At 43.5% G+C, this 20,971-nt stretch overlaps 1 protein-coding gene across 2 annotated transcripts; it reads right to left on the bottom strand.

Annotated features, from left to right (window-relative positions):
• Positions 1-5,718: 5,718 nt before the first annotated feature.
• tacr1b (tachykinin receptor 1b) lies at positions 5,719-14,364 on the bottom strand. Of its 2 annotated transcripts, XM_010878220.4 has the most exons (7): positions 13,747-14,364; positions 13,410-13,585; positions 10,875-11,078; positions 8,866-9,016; positions 8,485-8,690; positions 8,300-8,402; positions 5,719-7,975 (listed from the first exon to the last, which is right to left on the bottom strand). In XM_010878220.4, exons 1-7 carry the CDS (start codon positions 13,963-13,965, stop codon positions 7,703-7,705), a joined length of 1,332 nt encoding a protein of 443 aa, XP_010876522.2. In that variant the 5' UTR covers positions 13,966-14,364; the 3' UTR covers positions 5,719-7,702. The 2 variants fall into 2 exon arrangements, with proteins under 2 accessions (XP_010876522.2, XP_019908724.2); XM_020053165.3 differs by lacking the exon at positions 10,875-11,078.
• Between the last annotated feature and the right edge of the window lie 6,607 nt (positions 14,365-20,971).

Below are 20,971 nucleotides of genomic sequence, written 5' to 3'. Positions count from 1 at the left end.
ATAGTCGGCGGCCGGAGCTGTGGCAATCCCCGAACCCGGTGGTGGACACCGGAAGTAAGGGATGCCGTCAAGCTGAAGAAGGAGTCCTATCAGGCCTGGTTGGCTTGTGGGACTCCTGAGGCAGCTGACGGGTACCGACAGGCCAAGCGGGCTGCAGCCCGGGTGGTTGTGGAGGCAAAAACTCGGGCCTGGGAGGAGTTCGGTGAGGCCATGGAGAAGGACTATCGGCTGGCCTCGAAGAGATTCTGGCAAACCATCCGGCGCCTCAGGAGAGGGAAACAGTGCCCTACCAACGCTGTTTACAGTAGAGGTGGACAGCTGTTGACCTCAACTGAGGATGTCGTCGGGCGGTGGAAGGAGTTCTTCGAGGATCTCCTCAATCCCGCTGACACGTCTTCCATTGAGGAAGCAGAGGATGAGGGCTCAGAGGTGGACTCGTCCATCACCCGGGCTGAAGTCACTGAGGTGGTCAAGAAACTCCTCGGTGGCAAGGCACCGGGGGTGGATGAGATCCGCCCTGAGTACCTCAAGTCTCTGGATGTTGTGGGGCTGTCTTGGTTGACACGCCTGTGCAACATCGCGTGGCGGTCGGGGACAGTGCCTCTTGGATGGCAGACCGGGGTGGTGGTCCCTATTTTTAAGAAGGGGGACCGGAGGGTGTGTTCCAACTATAGGGGGATCACACTTCTCAGCCTCCCCGGGAAAGTCTATGCCAGGGTTCTGGAGAGGAGAATACGGCCGATAGTAGAACCTCGGATTCAGGAGGAACAGTGTGGTTTTCGTCCGGGCCGTGGAACACTGGACCAGCTCTATACCCTCTACGGGGTGTTGGAGGGTTCATGGGAGTTTGCCCAACCAATCCACATGTGTTTTGTGGATTTGGAGAAAGCATTCGACTGTGTCCCTCGCGGCATCTTGTGGAGGGTGCTTGGGGAATATGGGGTCCTGGGTCCTTTGCTAAGGGCTGTCAGGTCCCTGTACAACCGAAGCAGGAGCTTGGTCCGCATTGCCGGCAGTAAGTCAGACTTGTTCCCAGTGCATGTTGGACTCCGGCAGGGCTGCCCTTTGTCACCGGTTCTGTTCGTAATTTTTATGGACAGAATTTCTAGGCGCAGCCAGGGGCCGGAGGGTGTCAGGTTTGGGGACCACACAATTTCGTCTCTGCTCTTTGCAGATGATGTTGTCGTGTTGGCCCCTTCTAACCAGGACCTTCAGCATGCACTGGGACGGTTTGCAGCCGAGTGTGAAGCGGTGGGGATGAAAATCAGTACCTCCAAATCTGAGGCCATGATCCTCAGTCGGAAAAGGGTGGCTTGCCCACTTCAGGTTGGTGGAGAGTGCCTGCCTCAAGTGGAGGAGTTTAAGTATCTAGGGGTCTTGTTCACGAGTGAGGGAAGGATGGAACGGGAGATTGACAGACGGATCGGTGCAGCTTCTGCAGTAATGCGGTCGATGTATCGGTCTGTCGTGGTGAAGAAAGAGCTGAGCCGCAAGGCGAAGCTCTCGATTTACCAGTCAATCTACGTTCCTACTCTCACCTATGGTCATGAGCTTTGGGTCATGACCGAAAGGACAAGATCCCGGATACAGGCGGCCGAAATGAGCTTTCTCCGCAGGGTGGCCGGGCGATCCCTTAGAGATAGGGTGAGAAGCTCGGTCACCCGGGAGGAGCTCAGAGTAGAGCCGCTGCTCCTCCACATCGAGAGGGGTCAGCTGAGGTGGCTTGGGCATCTTTTTCGGATGCCTCCGGAACGCCTTCCTGGGAAGGTGTTCCGGTCCCGTCCCACCGGGAAGAGACCCCGGGGAAGACCTAGGACACGCTGGAGGGACTATGTCTCCCGGCTGGCCTGGGAACGCCTCGGTGTCCCCCCGGAAGAGCTAGAGGAAGTGTCTGGGGAGAGGGAAGTCTGGGCATCCCTGCTTAGACTGCTGCCCCCGCGACCCGGCCCCGGATAAGCGGGAGAAGATGGATGGATGGATGGATGGAAAGTGATAATGCTACGATGATTACTACAGGGGATTAAGAGAGGTATAAAGAACAAATATGGGGAAAGAAAGATTGCAATAAGCACCAAAAAGGGATGCTAAATTCAATCCAAGCCTTATGGCATTTCACCCAGTAGCTTCAATGGTCAAATAAATATTTATCCACTGTCCTTAACACCATCTTTGTCATTAAACTCATCTCTGTCATTAACACCATCTCTGTCATTAACACCATCACTGTCATTAAACTCATCTCTGTCATTGTCTGTCAGGGTTGTGCACAGAACCTTCCTGGGGCATGGGGCGAAATCCCAAAAAGGGCTCCCCAAATATATGCCGGCAGTTGAACGGAACCTGGGAGTCATGCACTCTTCATCTTCCACAATGTGCATCATGCAGATGGACAACACCAATGGGCAAAAATGGCAATTGTTGAGTGTGGGGGGAAAGGGGCAGGGGATCAAGCCCCAGCTGGGGTCTCTCTGTGTACGAGCTTGCACACACACGTTGTCACAGCTGGCTTACAATACTCGCCAGCATTATATTTCCAATCATTTTAATTGACTATGTGTTCTCTTAGGCTGTTCAATCTACCAGAGGTGTCAACTGCAATAAAATAGCAGCGTGGTTTAATTAGCTACTGATTGAACTTCAGCAGACCTGTGATGTGATCGGAGTTGTTGTCCCTGGGGAGTTCCTCCGGACACATGGTGACGCCAGTTGACAGTGTCCAACAGACAGAGAGACAGAACAAAGACACAGACAAACAGTCGACTCAATGGATTCACTTATCAGACTGTGATAGACAGCATCTCCAGGTAAACCTGCTGGTTGTTCTGTAGAAGGGAATGTCCAGAGGTCTGTCAAGTCATCCGCATGGAGTAAAGGAACCTTACATTTTCAAATGTTCTATGTGTATTTTCCTGACATAAGCTGACATACAGTGGGGAGAACAAGTATTTGATAAACTGCCGATTTTGCAGGTTTTCCCACTTACAAAGCATGTAGAAGTCTGTAATTTCTATCATAGGTACTCTAAAACAAAAATCCAGAAAATCACATTGTATGATTTGTAAGTAATTAATTTGCATTTTATTGCACGACATAAGTATTTGATACATCAGAAAAGCAGAACTTAATATTTGGTACAGAAACCTTTGTTTGCAATTACAGAGATCATACGTTTCCTGTAGTTCTTAACCAGGTTTGCACACACTGCAGCAGGGATTTTGGCCCACTCCTCCATACAGACCTTCTCCAGATCCTTCAGTTTTCGGGGCTGTCGCTGGGCAATACGGACTTTCAGCTATGACCCATCTTCAATGCTCTTACTAAGGGAAGGAGGTTGTTGTCCAAGATCTTGTGATACATGGCCCCATCCATCCTCCCCTCAATACGGAGCAGTCGTCCTGTCCCCTTTGCAGAAAAGCATCTCCAAAGAATTATATTTCCACCTCCATGCTTCACGTTTGGGATGGTGTTCTTCAGATTGTACTCATCTTTCTTTTTCCTACAAACACGGTGAGTGGAGTTTATTTTTTTCTCATCAGACCACATGACCTTCTCCCATTCCTCCTCTGGATCATCCAGATGATCATTGGCAAACTTCAGACGGGCCTGGACATGTGCTGGCTTGAGCAGGGGCACCTTGCGTGCGCTGCAGGATTTTAATCTATGACAGTGTAGTGTGTTACTAATGGTTTTCTTTGAGACTGTGGTCCCAGCTCTCTTCAGGTCATTGATCAGGTCCTGTAGTTCTGGGCTGATCCATCACCTTCCTCATGATCATTGATGCCCCACGAGGTGAGATCTTGCATGGAGCCCCAGACCGGAGAATGACCGTCATCTTGAACTTCTTCCATTTTCTAATATTTGGGGCAACAGTTGTTGCCTTCTCACCAAGCTGCTTGCCTATTGTCTTGTAGCCCATCCCAGCCTTGTGCAGGTCTACAATTTTGTCCCTGATGTCCTTACACAGCTCTCTGGACTTGGCCATTCTGGAGAGGTTGGAGTCTGTTTGATTGAGTGTGTGGACAGGTGTCTTTTATACAGGTAACGAGTTCAAACAGGTGCAGTTAATACAGGTAATGAGTGGAGAACAGGAGGGCCTCTTAAAGAAAAACTAACAGGTCTGTGAGAGCCGGAATTCTTACTGGTTGGTAGGTGATCAAATACTTATGTCATGCAATAAAATGCAAATTAATCATTTAAAAATTTTTGTTTTAGATTCCGTCTCTCACAGTTGAAGTGTACCTATGATAAAAATTACAGACCTCTACATGTAAGTAGGAAAACCTGCAAAATCGGCAGTGTATCAAATACTTGTTCTCTCCACTGAAAGCTGGCAATGTACCACAATTACTTTGTTTGTATCAAAAATGCCTTTATTTCTGGTGTATCACTAGCATTTTCAACATACAGTAGTTCACAACTTTAACAACTTCGACAGCAGGAAGTCTGACTACTGTTAGATACAATAAATAATGTTTTCATACTTCAGTTATGGAGCTAAATATAATGGTCACAATTGTAGTTAATACACCACAAATATAAACACCATACAGCTCTTGGCAACATATTCTGATGCATGATAAAAACCAAACTTAGACCACTGCAATCATACAATAGTATAACATAGCATGGTTTGCAACTAAGGAATTGTCTCCTTGATAGTTATCGTATATTCATTTGTCTACAACCTTAATTGCCTATCGTTACACAGGTTGAAATTAAACATAAATCCCCTGAAAAGCATCCAGGCTTGGTAAAGAAAAGTTTGCACCAGGGTGTCGACCAGTGAATACTTAATAATGAGACAATTCCTTAATTGAATATTATGTGATGTACAGTAGATATAAAAAGTCTACACACCCCTGTTAAAATGCCAAGTTCTTGTGATGTAAAAGAATGAGACAAAGATAAATCATGCCAGAACTTTTTCCACCTTTAATTTGACCTATAACGTGAACAATTCACAATAACTCACAATAACCTGGTTGCATAAGTGTGCACACCCTTAAACTAATACTTTGTTTTGCCACCCTACCCCATAGCCCATTCATATGAAGAATACGGGAGATTGTTGTCACATGTAGCACACAGCCAGTACTTGCCAGAAATTCCTGCAGTTCCTTTAATGTTGCTGTAGGCCTCTTGGAAGCCAGTTTTCTTCTCGTCTTTTCATCAATTTTGGAGGGATGTCCAGTTCTTGGTAATGTCTCTGTTGTGCCATATTTTCTCCACTTGATGATGTCTGTCTTTAATGTGTTCCATGATATATCTAATGCTTAGGAAATTATTTTGTACCCTTCTCCTGACTGATATCTTTCAACAATGAGATCCCTCTGATGATTTGGATCTCTCTGCGGACCATGACTTTTGCTCTGAGATGCAACTAAGAAAATGTCAGGAAAATCCTATTAGAACAGCTGAACTTTATTTGTGATTAATCAGAGTCACTTTAAATGATGGCAGGTGTGTAATGACTTCTATTTAACATGAGTTTGAATGTGATTGGTTAATTCTGAACACAGCCACATCCCCAGTTATAACAGGGTGTGCATACTTATGCAACCAGGTTATTGTAAGGTTTTTATTTTTCATTTTTCCACCTCGAAGTTTCCAGTTGTTTTTCAATTGAATTGTTCACATTATAGGTCACATTAAATGTGGAAAAAGTTCTGACATGATTTATCTTTGTCTCATTCTTTTACATCACAAAAACCTGGCATTTTAACAGGGGTGTGTAGACTTTTTATATTCACTGTATACCACAACTCCTATAATACAAACTCCATTAGATTAAATTACTGTAACTATACTTTATACAATGATATACCATACAATTCAAATAGTTGGTTTACCTTTTAAGTTAAACAGTCATATTTACAGTTTAGTGGCAATCATGAATCTATCACATCTATGGTCCTCATCATGTATTCAATACAGACAGCTGAACCCAGACACGACAATGATGTCAGAGTTAAGCGAGAGTGAAGCTAATTTAGTGTCCTTGAAAATCACTATATAAGTATCATGTGTTATTATTAATAGAGTGTATGAGAGAGATTGTTTGTGCATGGGTGTATACTGTGGGGATGGAGCAAGTCTAGCTGGTGGATGTTCAGTGAGGTGTTCAAAGCTAATCAGACACACACACACACACGTACCTGGGAACATTCATGCATGATACACCGCCAACAGATAGAGCAGGAGAACAGTCTTAGCATCAACCAGGCCTGTTATACATACTTACATGTCTACACACAGAGGCAGAGACACAAACGTTCAAATCAACATACAACAATGCTTGCTACTGTTTGTCCTAGGAGGGGTTCCTGCCCCATAATCAACACTGTAAGAAAATAACTACTACTCAGAATACACCATTTTCTCCACATTTCGTTTTTTGACGAATCTCAGTATATTTTCAGTGAACTGTTCAAAATAAAAATAAATAAAAAAACTAAGGCAAAACTGTGTGTATGAGAGTTATTAGCATTTTCTCTCCAGGGGAGTCAAACATATCTGTTTGAATGCTGTCTACAGTATTTATGTTCCTGGCTTTAACCCCTCTGTACATAAAAACACAAATACTGCACTAGGCGCACACACACACACACACACACACACACACACACACACACACAGTGCCCACGGCCCTGCTCCCAGCAGTACGTGGATAGATGAGATCCAGAGCGAGGGCTTAGGGAGGCGGAAGAGGTACACTGTTCTTCACTACCTCTCCTTTATCCTCCCCCTGACCCATGACCCCTCTGTGACTTCTCCTCCCCTCCTAATGTGTGAACTCAATGCTCTTCCTGTGATGTCTCCCTTCCTCCCCTCCACCCCTTGCCATTATTTCTCTACTCTATTTGTATCCTCCTCTGTCCTGTCTATATATATCAGCCCTGTGCACTGACCAGACAAACAGAACACTGCTCCTCAAATTGTCCTCTCTGAGCAGTAATCCCCAACAACAGGTGCAGGCCCAACACTTATCCGGGAATACTCCTGGAAAAATACACACACACACACCCACACACACAGGCTCATTTCTCACACAAACATCAGTGTTTTCTTATGGAGAGGGCTGTGCCTGCTGTTGTTGCTAGGGTACGCTATTTGTGTTTGAGAATGAAGAAGGGTGAATGTTGTGAAGACTCTTTGTGAGCTGCCCACTTGCCTTTAATTAGAGAAGGAGAAAATGATCTTAGGCTGTGTTATAGGGCTTGAGTCCAATTTGAAGCATATTGATTACATCATAATTGTTAGTCCACTCTTCATTGGCCTAGCTGGTGTCATGTCTGCATTCAAATGTGTGACAACAGAGCACTAGCCCAGGCTATAATGCACTAACCCATGCCTGATCTGGACAGACTACCTAAACAGAACTGGTACTACAAGACGGGAAGGTCTGCTATGGAATGTGTGAGACAAGAAGCAGCATTGGTTCCAGGTTTTGTGTGGGGGCCACTGCTCATCAAAGTAAACGTGGGGCCTAAACTCTTTTGATATGTTGATACGAAGGTTAATTAACATAGGTGATAATATCAGAGGTTTTCTTTTACAAAGGTGGAGACTTAGCAAACCGTAAATCTCAAAACCTAACATGCTTTGCTCCTAGAATCAAATTGACCAGCAGACCAAATTAGGCAATCATTTAGATGTCTACAGAGAGAAGTGTTAATGTCCAATGTGGTGTTTGTTGGGCAAACTAGTCCATGTTGTGTCTACTGTAGTAAGCAGGGCTGTTGAGTGGGTTTAGTGTTGATGGTAATGCTGAGCCGTTGGAGTTTGAGGTAAGTTCTAGTGTTGTCTGGCTGATAGGGGATCTGGCCGGCTGATAGGGGGTGTGTCTAGCTGATAGGGGGGTTGGCTGGCTGATTGGGGGTGTGGCTGGCTGCTCGGTCCTACAGCCCTGCTCCTCATTGTGGTGCGGAACCGTGGACACACTGGTTTCCATACGGCTGGCCCTGTAGACACTCACCTGTTAACAAAGATTAGGGAGACAGAACTTAACGGATCCATTTCCATAAAGTTGAAAAATAACGTTTTGAGTGAGGAACAGAAGCGTTCAATTTGCAGTGGTCTCTTAATTTCAAACCTTCTGTTCCTCATTCAAAACCTTCCTTTTCGACTTTTTTGGAAAGGAAAGAAAAAGGTGCAGTGGTTTCTTCATTTTTTCCGGAGCTGTTTTTTTCTCATCGACAGGTTAGCTAGACAACAATTTATGTAGGCTTGCTGCCTAGTAAACTACCTTGCTGCCTAGTAAACTACCTTACAGAGAAAAAGAGGTAATCTACACACTCACCTGAGTCTGCAGGTAGCGGGTAGACTTGAGCTCTAGTTCGTCGTAGGAGCCGGCTGGAACGCAAGGACACCAACAGAACACCCGCTGAAAGCCAGCTCTGAACCTAGAGAGAGAGTTTGGGGTCGGGGGGGGTCAAATTGACATGTTCCTGTGCGCGTGCACGTGCGTGTGTGCGTGTTGCCTACCTTTCATTGAGACAGCAGTAGATGATGGGGTTGTACATTGTGGAGCTCATGGCCAGCCACATGATAGCCAGATACACCTGCTGGACGTAGCGCCATTCAAACAGCTGTCTGGGGTCTGGGTGGAACTGCTGCAGCAGGAAGTAGATGTGGTATGGCAGCCAACACACTGCAAATGTACACACCACCACAATCATCATCTTCACTACCTGGAGAGACAGGAGGGGTGAACATGGACATAAACACAATTTAGGGACACTTCCTGTACTTAAGACACTTCCTGTACTGAAGACACTTCCTGTACTGAAGACACTTCCTGTGTGTGTGTAAATACTTCAAATGCGTTACATGTGCGATTGTGTGTGTGTGTGCACACGTGTTTACTTTGCGTTTGGCGATAAGCTGCTCTCTGTAGCGATGGGTGGAGTCTCCAGGGATAGTCCCCGCCCACAGAGAAAAGCCCACCGCCAGGTAGGCACATCCCATGATGCACAGCGGGAAAAAGTAGTAGAGCAACACCACAGACACATAATACCTACACAGAGACAGACGGAGTTACATACATGTATGCATACACTAATGAGACTGTTGTCACTCAAGTCTACTCTAGCAGAACGCTGAAATTTGATTTGATTTCTCACATCGACATCCACACACACATAAACACACACGTAATATCTACTGAATCACTATTAGTCTCACAACAGGGAGTATCAACGCAGAAGATCAGCTATTACTGAGAGATGCATGAAATCAATTAACTGAGAGAGAGGGAGGTAGGGGGGAGTAGGAGAGGAAGGAGGAGGGAGAGAGAGGAAGGAGGAACACCAGGTGAGGAGAGGCAGGAAGAGGAAGAATGACAGTGCGGCCCGAACTGCAGGGACTCAGCTGTTTATTCAAATTACTTCATTACCTTCAACACCTGAAAACTAATATAGATACTAAATAAAGCATGCGCGCACACACACACATCGATAAAGCCAGGGTCATGTGTGTACACGTGCACACGTGTGTCTGCTAAGGAACTGTGATATTTGCTTTCTAAACGGTCTAGTCTGTGGTTCTTAATTGCGGCTTCGTTAACTAATAGCATCAAACTGTTATCATTTACATAGAGAATAATTTATATCCCACAGTTTGGATTGTCTTGGAAGTCCGGACTGTTAGAAATGGTTATTCATGTCATCAATGTAATATTTTATTACATTTTCTAATTTGATTGTGACATGACAACGGCCAAACAGCATCAATAAACAACCAAACCAAAAACAACAACATTATTAGTCCTATGACTTCTGTTAGTTACTCTAATGTGATTGTTTATGCTAACACCATGGTTATTCACACCAATGTGATTATGCATAATAATGGGGTTATTATGCATCGTTATATGGTTATACATGCTAATACAGTAACTATTCATCCTAATATTGTTAATGTTAATTGAAACATTTCTGTTATTCAAACTCATATGGTCATTATTAATACTAAAATGGTTAGTCATAGTAACATAATGATACATGATAACATGGTTATTACTCATTTTAAAATGGTTATTCATGCTAATATAATAATTGTTCATACTAATTTTGTTATTATTCATGCTAATATGGTAATTATCCTAATATGGTTATTCAGTGTGAGGGGGTTATAGTTAATATGGTTATAGTACTGGTTATAGTACTGTGAGTGTCTAAAGCCAGTTTCAGGAGACTACAAGTCAAAGCAAACTGATAGATGGACAAGACAAGGCCGGGGGGGATTCCCTAGAGATGTTATGGGATACCCCCGCCCCAACCGGTCTGAAGGAGCACAGGTGGAGGCAATCAGAGGGAAGAACAGAAATGCCAGAAAAAGGGTATGAGACCGGCATATTAACTTGAAAAGTAAAATATATTTTTAATTAAACAATAGACTTGGATTATGCTTAAATTTAGCATTTTGTTGTCATTTCATTTTCTTTCTTTATAAATCCTGTTTTCACCACACCCACCACCTGAACATCAGTTGGATGGATCACATTACCTTCAAACATTCCCTGCAGATGTCTTCTGGTCATTATGCTTGTGGCACAGTAAAAATGTTCCCAATGTTCCTTTAAATAACACATAACCGATACCCAAAGCCAGTAGGTCTACTATCTGTTTAGTTCTGAATCAATATGCTGCCTGATAGAGGTTGGACAGACTCCTGAAACAACTGTGGCATTACCAGAAGACACAGCAGAATGTTGCAAGGCTTATTCATACCGACGTTTGATGCCGTTTCTCAGTTTATAATACAGAAAAAGGGAGTTGAACAGTCATTTTTCGAATGTCTAGTAAACTCCCTGAAGAGGAGGGTTCCATCAAACACACCGTGCTGTGAGTAGGGATGTTTGTGTCAGCACTTACATCTTCTTGAAATCCACGGTTGTGTCATTGGTGTCTTCCGGCCATCTGATGTAGCAGACAGTCCTGCCCGGCAGCTGCTCAGTGGCTGAGTAGTAGTACTGAGGGAAGGCCAGCAGTAGAGCTAAGACCCAGATGACCCCGATCACCACGCACGTCTCTTTTGAAGACAACCTCTGCTTCAGGGGGTGAATGATGGCCATATACCTTGATCACACACAAACACAGACATGTGAGACACTTCATTCGAATACACAGACCACAGATCAGATCTTAAAAAGATCACTGATGTCAGTGGGGATACAGGAACGTTGTCGTTCCATCCCATAACCACGGACTGGGCGGTGCTACTTGCTTCGCCTTGGTTTTAGACAGGCCTGCCCTCTGAAGGCCACGCGCTGGCAGCCGGTGGGCATAAACAGAGACTCCAAAACACCGGAACTACAACCCTGCACCAAGGTCTGCAGTCCACTTTCACAACTGGCACCTCCCCCTGGCCTACAACAACACTAGCATTCTGATACATGCGACGGGAAACAGCGGTCGGCACAGTCCAGGGCGGAGACGTTTCTCTGCAGCCTGTGGACAGTCCAGTGGTGATGTGGCTGCATCATCCAGATATCAGGATCCCTCAGAATATGACTTGGTGTTACGGTGCTGCTAAGGCCAGACAATACATAGCAGCTGATTACTCCTTCGGCTGAAGGTCCAATTCACTGCAGTTGATGTCATTCAGGCGCAGAGCCAAGCCAGATGGTGACGGAGGAGGTTAGGATGGACCCAACGGCTAATGTGTAGAGCCACGTCAGGGTGGACAGGTATTTATTTCAGCTGCTGTAAGCGGTAAGACTGCTGGTGTTTCTTCTTGGTGCCCTCTGTGAGGTTGTCCTCCCATCTGAGAGTGTTTCTTCTTGGTGTTCTCTGTGAGGTTGTCCTCCCATCTGAGAGTGTTTCTTCTTGGTGTTCTCTGTGAGGTTGTCCTCCCATCTGAGAGTGTTTCTTCTTGGTGTTCTCTGTGAGGTTGTCCTCCCATCTGAGAGTGTTTCTTCTTGGTGCTCTCTGTGAGGTTGTCCTCCCATCTGAGAGTGTTTCTTCTTGGTGTTCTCTGTGAGGTTGTCCTCCCATCTGAGATTGTCCTCCCATCTTCTGGTGCTCCCTAGGAATTTCAATCATTAACCCGAACAGCTGAGCCTTCAATCTCAAGGGGAAGTGATGGGGGGGGGGGTTCTGAAGCGTGTGCACGCACGCAAAAACACAAACACACAAATGGGGGACAAACAGGGACACCAACATGATATATTTCTCCACTGGTTAAATCAAATTGTCAATTACTGATAGCTAATATGCTTTAGCTCCATAGCTACATGCTGGCGACAGACGGGAGAGAAACAGACACACACTAGATGTTTGTGTGTGTGAACTCCTCCAAGCTCTAATGGGAGGTAATCATGCAGAGTTGATGTAAGTATAAGTCAGATTTGTATCCTCGTCTCCTCTTGTTCTGTTGCTTCACTGATGTCAAAGCATCATTTTTTTATAATTCGTACTTATTTCTTGTCATTACTTAGACGTTGAAGACGTTTTAGACGTTCTACCTCAATGTGGGACTAGTAACTGAGGCACGGTGCGTCACCTGCCCTAACATTGACTAATCTGTGTACGCAACCAACAACGGTTGAGCTGATTCGGATGTATTTTTCTAATCAAGATGGGTTAATGGCAAAAAGAGCATCTCCATTCTCCCCCTCCTCCCTTCTCCGTATTTAGCCCTTCCACCACTTCTCCCACACTCCTCTCACCTTCTCCTCCACCCCCATTCTCCCCCTCTCCCCCTTCTCTACTCCAGTCCTCTCATCCCCTCTAACCATTTGATTGTCACCCATTCTTCCGTGTGTTGAGGTAAAAAAATTGTGCTCAGACGTTGCGCTTTACAAACACACCTTTGGGAAGTGTGGATCATCTGGGGGAAAGGGCTGCCCTGTCTCCCTCTCTTTGCCTCTCCCTCCGTCTGAAAAGCTGGAAGTTTAATAATGCTAGAATGTTCCAATTTATCTGACGCCATGGTGACACACCGAATAGAGGCGGACGTGGGTTCATATAGGTAGCGAAGAAGAAGGTATATGAAGCGAAGGAAGAGTGAAGGGGTGAAGGAAGAGGGGGATGGAGAGTAGGTGGGGAGGAGAAATAGAAGAGGAAGAATGAAAATGGAGGGATGGAGGAGGAAGAAAGGAGCGGAGAACTGTAATCAAGTGGGGGAAGAGGCTCCTTTTGGCAATTAGATTAAAAGACTGCTCACACAATGGTGACAAACTGATGACAGAATATGAGAGAGAAGCGGATACACACATACACACAGTGCCTATTTGGGACATGACTACACAAGTCAAAAGCAAATTCAGTGGTTGACTGAAGCGAGAGTTTCTGATTATAGAGCAGAGGGATTTAAGTCTCAGAAGGATATTACGCTAGTTTTACTGTAACTCTGGCTGTGGTGTGGTCAAACATACATACACACACTACACGCACACTACAGCTCACCTGTCCACGGCTATGGCAGTCATGGAGTATATGCTGGCGAAGACAGCTGCAATGGGGAAGAAGTTGTGGAAGCGACAGTAATCCAGACCAAAGTACCACTCGTTATGGACACTGTAGGCAAAGTTTATTACTGTATTGAATGCAGACATAGATGCCTCTGCAAAGGCTAGGTTCACCTGTGAGGAGAGAAAGTGATGGATCAGACACAGACACAAGCACACAGACATATCCCCAAGTGGTAAGAAATAAATCAAAAGTAAATTAAAATGTATTCTGTAATAATTTATAACAACCTTTGTCTAACCCTTTTCGTTCATTAGATCAGAAGGTGTATTACCAGGAAGTAGTTGGTCACGGTCCTCATGCGTTTGTGCGCAACAATGATCCAGATGACCACCAGGTTCCCGACCACTGAGACGCACACCATGCCGCAGTAGGCGACAGCCCAAAGAGCGATCTGCCACACCGGCTGCACGAACTGGTTATAGTCCTCTGAATCAGAACCGTTAGTCGCGTTAGCTGGGTAGTAATCCGTGGTGTTCAACAGCGATTCCATTTTCGGATTTCAGCGGTTTTATCTTTAAAAAGTATGTTAAAATAATAACATACTACTAGGATAAAGTATAGAGAAAATGTAATTATTGGACTGTATTTGTAGAAAAAGTTGAGATATTCCTAGCGCTAGTGATGATGTTTTCGAGGATTGTGAAACTCAAAATACTATGACAGTGACAGAAAAAAAAAGATTATGTTGACCTCGTACAATTGCAGCACTATAAAAACAGTCGTAGAGACTTTCACCTGTCAAGTCGGTCTCAGACCAGTCAAATTTACCAACCTGGATTTATGCACTTCTCGTTAGAAAGAAGTCTGAGAAACTGGTGAAATGCTTCGAAAATGAAAATGTTCTTCTCGTTATTCGTCAGCGCCGACTGGAAAGGACGCACACTGTACGCTCTCGTGAGTCCATCACAATGCCAAGCATTTGAAGGCGCATGCCATGCCCATGGTTCACACAGACACTTGAGCCACGTACGCACGCGCGTAACAGCCAAAGCCGCACTAACTGCGGATCGTGATTTGGTTTCTTAACTCTGCCGCCACACACACACGCACGCACACATACGCACACACAAAAAATAAAGTTTAGGGTGCATAATGTTTTATTCTTGAGTGATTTCAGGTTTTGCTGCACAGCCAAGTCAAGTGTTTAATGATCTCCTGAAGTGGTTTTATAAAATACGTTAGGCTATTCTGAGTGGGTTACATGGTTGTATAATCAATTGGGGAGACCTAATCATCAATAGAATTTCACTATTAGGAGAAAGACTTAGGTATTGTGTCGTAAGTGTCATTTTTGTCCCCGTATCATATGCCAAAATGGACTTCAAGTTAGCCATTAAACACACTCTGACCATTTATGACAATCAACCCTCAAATATATGGAGTTGGTTGTCACAGTGTTTACCATTTGTTTTTCCGTTTTAATTACATGAAAGCCGTAACTGCTACTTCTAGAGTATTTGCTTTAAAAATTTAGCTCTTACCACACATTTCATGTTTTTCTTTTGGACGTATGTAGGACTTGGAAATAATTATAATTAAAAAAAAATGTATTGTATGAATTCTATATTATTGTAGCGTCTGGCGGGGCAGTGGTCGCTACATTATGTTGGGCAGCATGATATATCAATTAAATAATTTTAATAAAACACAAATGACCGAGATAATACGCTACAATGGCTATCGATCCCTGAAAAGGCGCACCTGTTTTCGACACAGCCACAACGTTTCTCCACTAAATGAATTCCAACATCCAAACTGTGTACTGTGAACTCACATCCTGTATACATAGACATCTTAAAAAATAGTCCAATGTCATCTGATAGTCTAATGACTCTCATTAAGCCGACTATATTTATAGCCAGAATTGATCTACGCATTTCTGTCTTGGCTACAAAATTACCTTACCTTGCAACATTTCAGTGTTCCGTTCAAATAATAACACACTTTGTAAAGTACAATATAATAGCCGTTTTCAAAATAATTTTTATAGAATTTTTATTTAGCTGATAGGCAGCAATGTTTAATTGTGTACATACCCTGCGTTTTCTTGACATTATTACCATAGATATATTAATGGGATATTTTCTCTCCTGTTAATCCACATCTCAACAATCTGTTTGATCTTGCAAGTGTCTTCTGTATTACTACAACCACGTTGCAAAAGTCCCAAGGATCTCAGAAGGGGTGGGAGAGCGTACAGGTTAGAAAATATAACCGGTAACCTAATTAATATAATTCCTGAAAAGTATGTCTGTCCTCCAGCAAGACAATAATGCTTACTGGGCGCCTAATGTGGCATGCCACTGCATCTCTCCAATTTGGGAGGTTTGAGGTAGAATAATCGTTAATAGTCTATGCCCGGTTTGCTAAGGGTTTTATGGGATCTCATGCGTGTTTTCACACAACTAGACTTTCATTAAGAAGACTTTTGGGGTCATTTGCTTCAGCAGTCGGTAGACATGCTAATATCTCCGTGTATGGCTATGTCATGTCACCTTACTAGACGATGTGCAACACTTCCGCATGACGATAGCACTCCACCGATCAACGCATTGTGAATCTACTGTATTGCCGATGTGTACTGTAGTCTGGTGTAGGCTACAGTCACAAGTAAGGTTTAGGACAAGTTAAGTCAAAAGAACACCAGTACCATGTATAAACAGCCACCACATTCACTCTTGAAGCTGAAGATATTACTGACATGCCTTAGCAAGCTAATTCTACCTTTTCTGAAACTGCTTGCTTAGCTTGTATGTTCTTGTTCCAAATGTGAATAAGTAAGTGTATCTTCATGGTATTTATATGTGAATATCGTCCTGATCACTCTCATTAATGTAAATAAGTCATTGCACATGCTGTCCTTAATTTCTCTCACTCTCATTCACTCCAGCAGGACCTGAGCCTTAAGACTCCCACTGTTGCTGCCCACATCCCACCTGTCCAAAGCTCAGCTGGTCTTGTGGTTGATCTAGATTCTTTGCTGTGACTCCGTTTAGCACTGTCCACACGCCACCTGTTTTTTTTTTTGTCTTGACCTCCCAATACAAAAAAAGCCAAATGACATTTACATTTTCAGCAGAGGATCTGACCTTTTGCACCCTCGATAACCACTATGATTCATTTGAACGCTTGGTTGTGAAAGCCAAATGACATTTAGATTTATGAGGAGTATGTTTTTTTTTTTTTTTTTTACCTGTTTGTCTTCTAATCATATGAATATCTTCTTAAACAATTTGGCCTTAAAATATAATGTACTCTTCTGTTACAGTATACAAGAGCCGACTCTCTAAGTGTCTTCCTAGTTTCTTGCCTTTCTACTGATTTTTTTCCCCCTGACCTTTAAACTTATTTTTGATTATTATGTGGGGTTTTAGGTAGACTGACAGTATAAGCACTCGACAAATGTAAAAATGTCTCAATAAAAAAATCTAAAACATATGGTAGCAGTGCCATTGATTTAACGCTCTGAACATTTGTGCTGGGTGACATCACCTGCAGGTGTGATTACGGATTTCTAATTGAGAAGCTATTTTTGCGTATATTCATACTCCACAATCTTTGCCATTATGGTAGGCTCTGAAAGCAAACCAGGAAGTAAATATTGCAGAGTGATATGTAATGAATAGAGCAGGCATGATTCCTAATTCTAAGTCAGTGGGGAATGTTGGTTCTACATAGCATTTTTTCTATCTAATATGTTTCCAGAGCCTAAACAGTTACAGAATTCTGCTAATTTACACATTTATTGATTATGCGTATGAGATTAATTTGTTTGCCCACAACTAGTGATGGCCATTTGAGGCTTCATTACCGTTCTTCTAGCAGCAAGATATTATGCTAGCAGTGCTAACTCAGATTTTATTTTTCAAAATAAAAGCCATCAATGAAATATATAGGGTAATATAGTTAATAATCTAGTCTGTACTTTTTGTGTTTAATGTCCGTTCCAATGTTATTCTTGTCTGTTCTTTTTCACAGATTAGATTGTTAACTGTATTGCCTTATACATTTTAATTATGGCTTTTATTTTGATAAAGAAAATCAGAGTGCTGCCAGTATAATATCCTGCTGCTAAAATAACAAATGAAGCCTCGAATGGCCATCACTACCCACAACCTTCACTTTCCCTTATTTACAGCAAGTCTAAATGGCTGTACAGTTGGTAAGCTGAAGTTGACAACAATGCACCAGGGTCAATGCTTTGGCTATAGCTACATTTCCCTGAGAATGAAATACAGAGGGAACTCGTTTTCATTCCTTAGAAGTGGTTAACTTGGATTCTGTTAGATGTTCAATTGAATGAGAAACAATGTCTGTTACATCCTGGTATGTAAATTAACTGAGCATGTCGGAGACTTGCTCGTTTGAAGCTGGAATTGAGCTTCTTTCTCTTCCTCTCGCTTCAGAGACTTACAAGGACACAGCCTCTCTACTTACACTGTGCTCACTTGATATTGTGTGTGTGGAACTATTATAGCACTGCAGAACTAATTGAAATTTGACTTAAAGGGTGTGTGCATTGGTGAACGTTGAGTTTTGATTCGATGATTGTTCTTTTGAACTGAATTTATTTTTAATTGCTTGGAACCGCTGTGTATCGGCTTAGAGACTTTGGAACATTTTGAGTTTTTTTTTTTAGAATGGACAAACACATTGTTGGGATTGTTCCAAACATGATTTAACGTAAACTGCCTCCTGCGGGAATCAAACCCAAAACCTCTGTCTGTAACGGTTTGTGTGGGGTAGGAAGTAGGCGCAGGCAGGGAGGCCGTTCAAACGGCTAGTTTATTCAAACCAATAGAGAAAACACAGCACATAAATGACCAGCGTCTCAGGACAAACAATAGCCAACAACACAAGGGATGGACACAGCAACTTAAATAGGATCCCCAATCAATCAGAGGCAATGCAGGTCAGCTGCCTCTAATTGGGGACACCTTAAACAACACACAGAGATGCCTAGAGGCATCTATGATCTACCAGGCCCCGACTATGGCCCCCAGACCAGTGCAGAGATGGCTAGGGGCATCCTCATAGCCAGGACCTGACACTGGCATTAGAAGCATCATGCCCAACCAACTAAACCGTTGAAAGTGTTGGTTTGAGAAATATTCTGAATACGTTTTGATTCAATGAATAAATGTGCAATGTTTCTGTTGGCCACCAGCGAAATATGTGACCCACTGTCAATAAAGGGATTGTACCAAACAAAAAGGTTATTATCTCTCTCTCATTCAATAAACAAGGTTTAACACGTTTTCGTGCAGCCAATGCCAAAATCCATGCCTCCTGTCAATAAGGGGATTTTTCTACATTTTTTAAAGTAGAGAGGGACACAAAAGTTATTATGTCTGTCACCAACACATTTCATAGGTTCCTTTCATTCTGGAGTAAATTTTAATTCAATAAAAAATGAGACACCATTTCTATAAGTCATTGCTGATATCTCTGCTCCCCTATCAATTGAGAGGGAGTTTTCCAAAAATTTCTATAAGGAGACACCATTTCTATAAGTCATTGCTGATATCTCTGCTCCCCTATCAATTGAGAGGGCGTTTTCCAAAAATGTATCATTTGAACTCACCCCGGTGGGAATCAAACCCAAAACATCTGGCAGTAAAGCACTATGCTCTACCAACTAAGCTACAGTCAAAAGTGACTACACAGGCAACATACTGCACAGAGCAGATTTTCAATGAATTAACAAGGGGATGCCATTTTTTCACCCAATGCTGAGTCGAGAGGGATTGAACCAAAAATGTCTAAACATAAAATGTCTAAACACATTCAATAAGTTTATTTAATTCTAGAACAGATTATCATTCAATAAACATGGGGACACGTTTCTGTCAGCCACCGCCGAAATCCGTGCCCCTGTCAATGAACATGGAATTCGGCAAATATTTCATGAGTACTGTCGCTCCTTGGGCTCATACCCACAACCTTGTTGGTGCAAACGCTGAGCTCTAACAACTGGGCTTTACAGACAAAAGTTGTCGCAACTAAATATTTGGTATGAATTTTGACAGCTGTTGAAACAAAATATACGAGATGGATTGCGCATTCTGTAAACAATGGGACACCGTTTCTGTCAGCTTCTGGTGAAATCCGTACTCCCCTCTTATCGAGAGGGATTCGTGGATGCAGGAGAAATGGGAAGGAGTAAAGACCTGCGCGACTTTGACAATTAAGGACTAAATTTTTATGGCCAGATGACTGGGTCAGAGCATCCCTGAAACGGAAAGGCTTGTGGGGTGCTCTCGGTCAGTAGCGGTGAGTACCTACCAACTGTGGTCTGAGGGGGGACAAACCACAAACCGGCAACAGGGTGTTGGGCATCCAAGGTTCATCGATGTGCAAGGGCAATGAAGGCTATCCCGTCTGGTCCGAACCAACAGAAGGTCTACTGTGGCACATTTTAAGGATGGGTAAATTTTTTATTATCAGTTTGACAGGTGCCGCCTACCAAAACATGATGACCAGGTACAGCCCTTCATGGCAGTGATATTCCCTGATGGCAGTGGCCTTATTCAGCAGGATAATGCGCCCTGCCACACTGCACACATTGTTTGGGAATGGTTTGAGGAACTTGATGAAGAGTTCAAGGTGTTGCCCTCGCCTCCAAATTCCCCAGATCTCAATCCCATAAAGGAACAGAGACCAATATATAGAGAGTTTATTGTAATTGGGAGCGACACAGGGACCAGACACAGTGCAGGTGGTAAGGGCCCAGGAGGGCATTTTATTAACAGAAAACTAGAGGAACTGGGGAGAACTCATAACTGAAATGCAAACCACCTGGGTGAGGGATCATTGTCTCAGGCAACCTCACACTGGCAGTTACAATGGTGTGGGTGCAGGCAGTCAAAACCTTGACAGGGGCCCCCTTTTATCCTGTGACTGGAAGAAGATGGTTATCTACAGTATAAGCTATTATAATGTCTCCTTAGGGGAATTATTAATTTAGCCTTTCGAGTCCTTCATGCTCCATATCTCAATAATGTGATGATGATGGTAATGATTGTGGAAATGCAGTTTGCATGTGTTCACTCAGATGGCCTGTGTGTTCAGACAAAGGGAAGTCAGTGCATGCACTGTATTCCACTTCAAGTTCAACACGCTGTTAAAAGACAAGCTAAAAACACATTCATACACGTGCACAAATGTGCACGCACATGCCCAATGAAGGAGTTGAGAATATACACACATACTATTTCAACTACTGAATGCTTGTTATTTATTAACCAACTTGGCGGGTTAAAGAACGATAATCACAGGCAAATGAATTTGGTTGTTTAGTCCGGAACATGCTTGAGCACCTCTCCCTTATCCTACTCACCACAAGGCTTTACTGAACACCTGTTTTCATGGCCCTGTCCTTCCCTATCTCCTCCCCCTCTCTTCCCTGCAATGTCTTTGCCTCCCCCTTCCTCTCCCCTCTGTTGGTGACGTCATTAAGACTGATCTGTCAGAAATGAAAAGAGCACCTCTACACA

Source organism: Esox lucius, chromosome 14, assembly GCF_011004845.1.
Source record: "Esox lucius isolate fEsoLuc1 chromosome 14, fEsoLuc1.pri, whole genome shotgun sequence".
NCBI lineage: Eukaryota > Metazoa > Chordata > Actinopteri > Esociformes > Esocidae > Esox > Esox lucius.
This window is presented reverse-complemented; position numbering and strand designations above follow the sequence as displayed.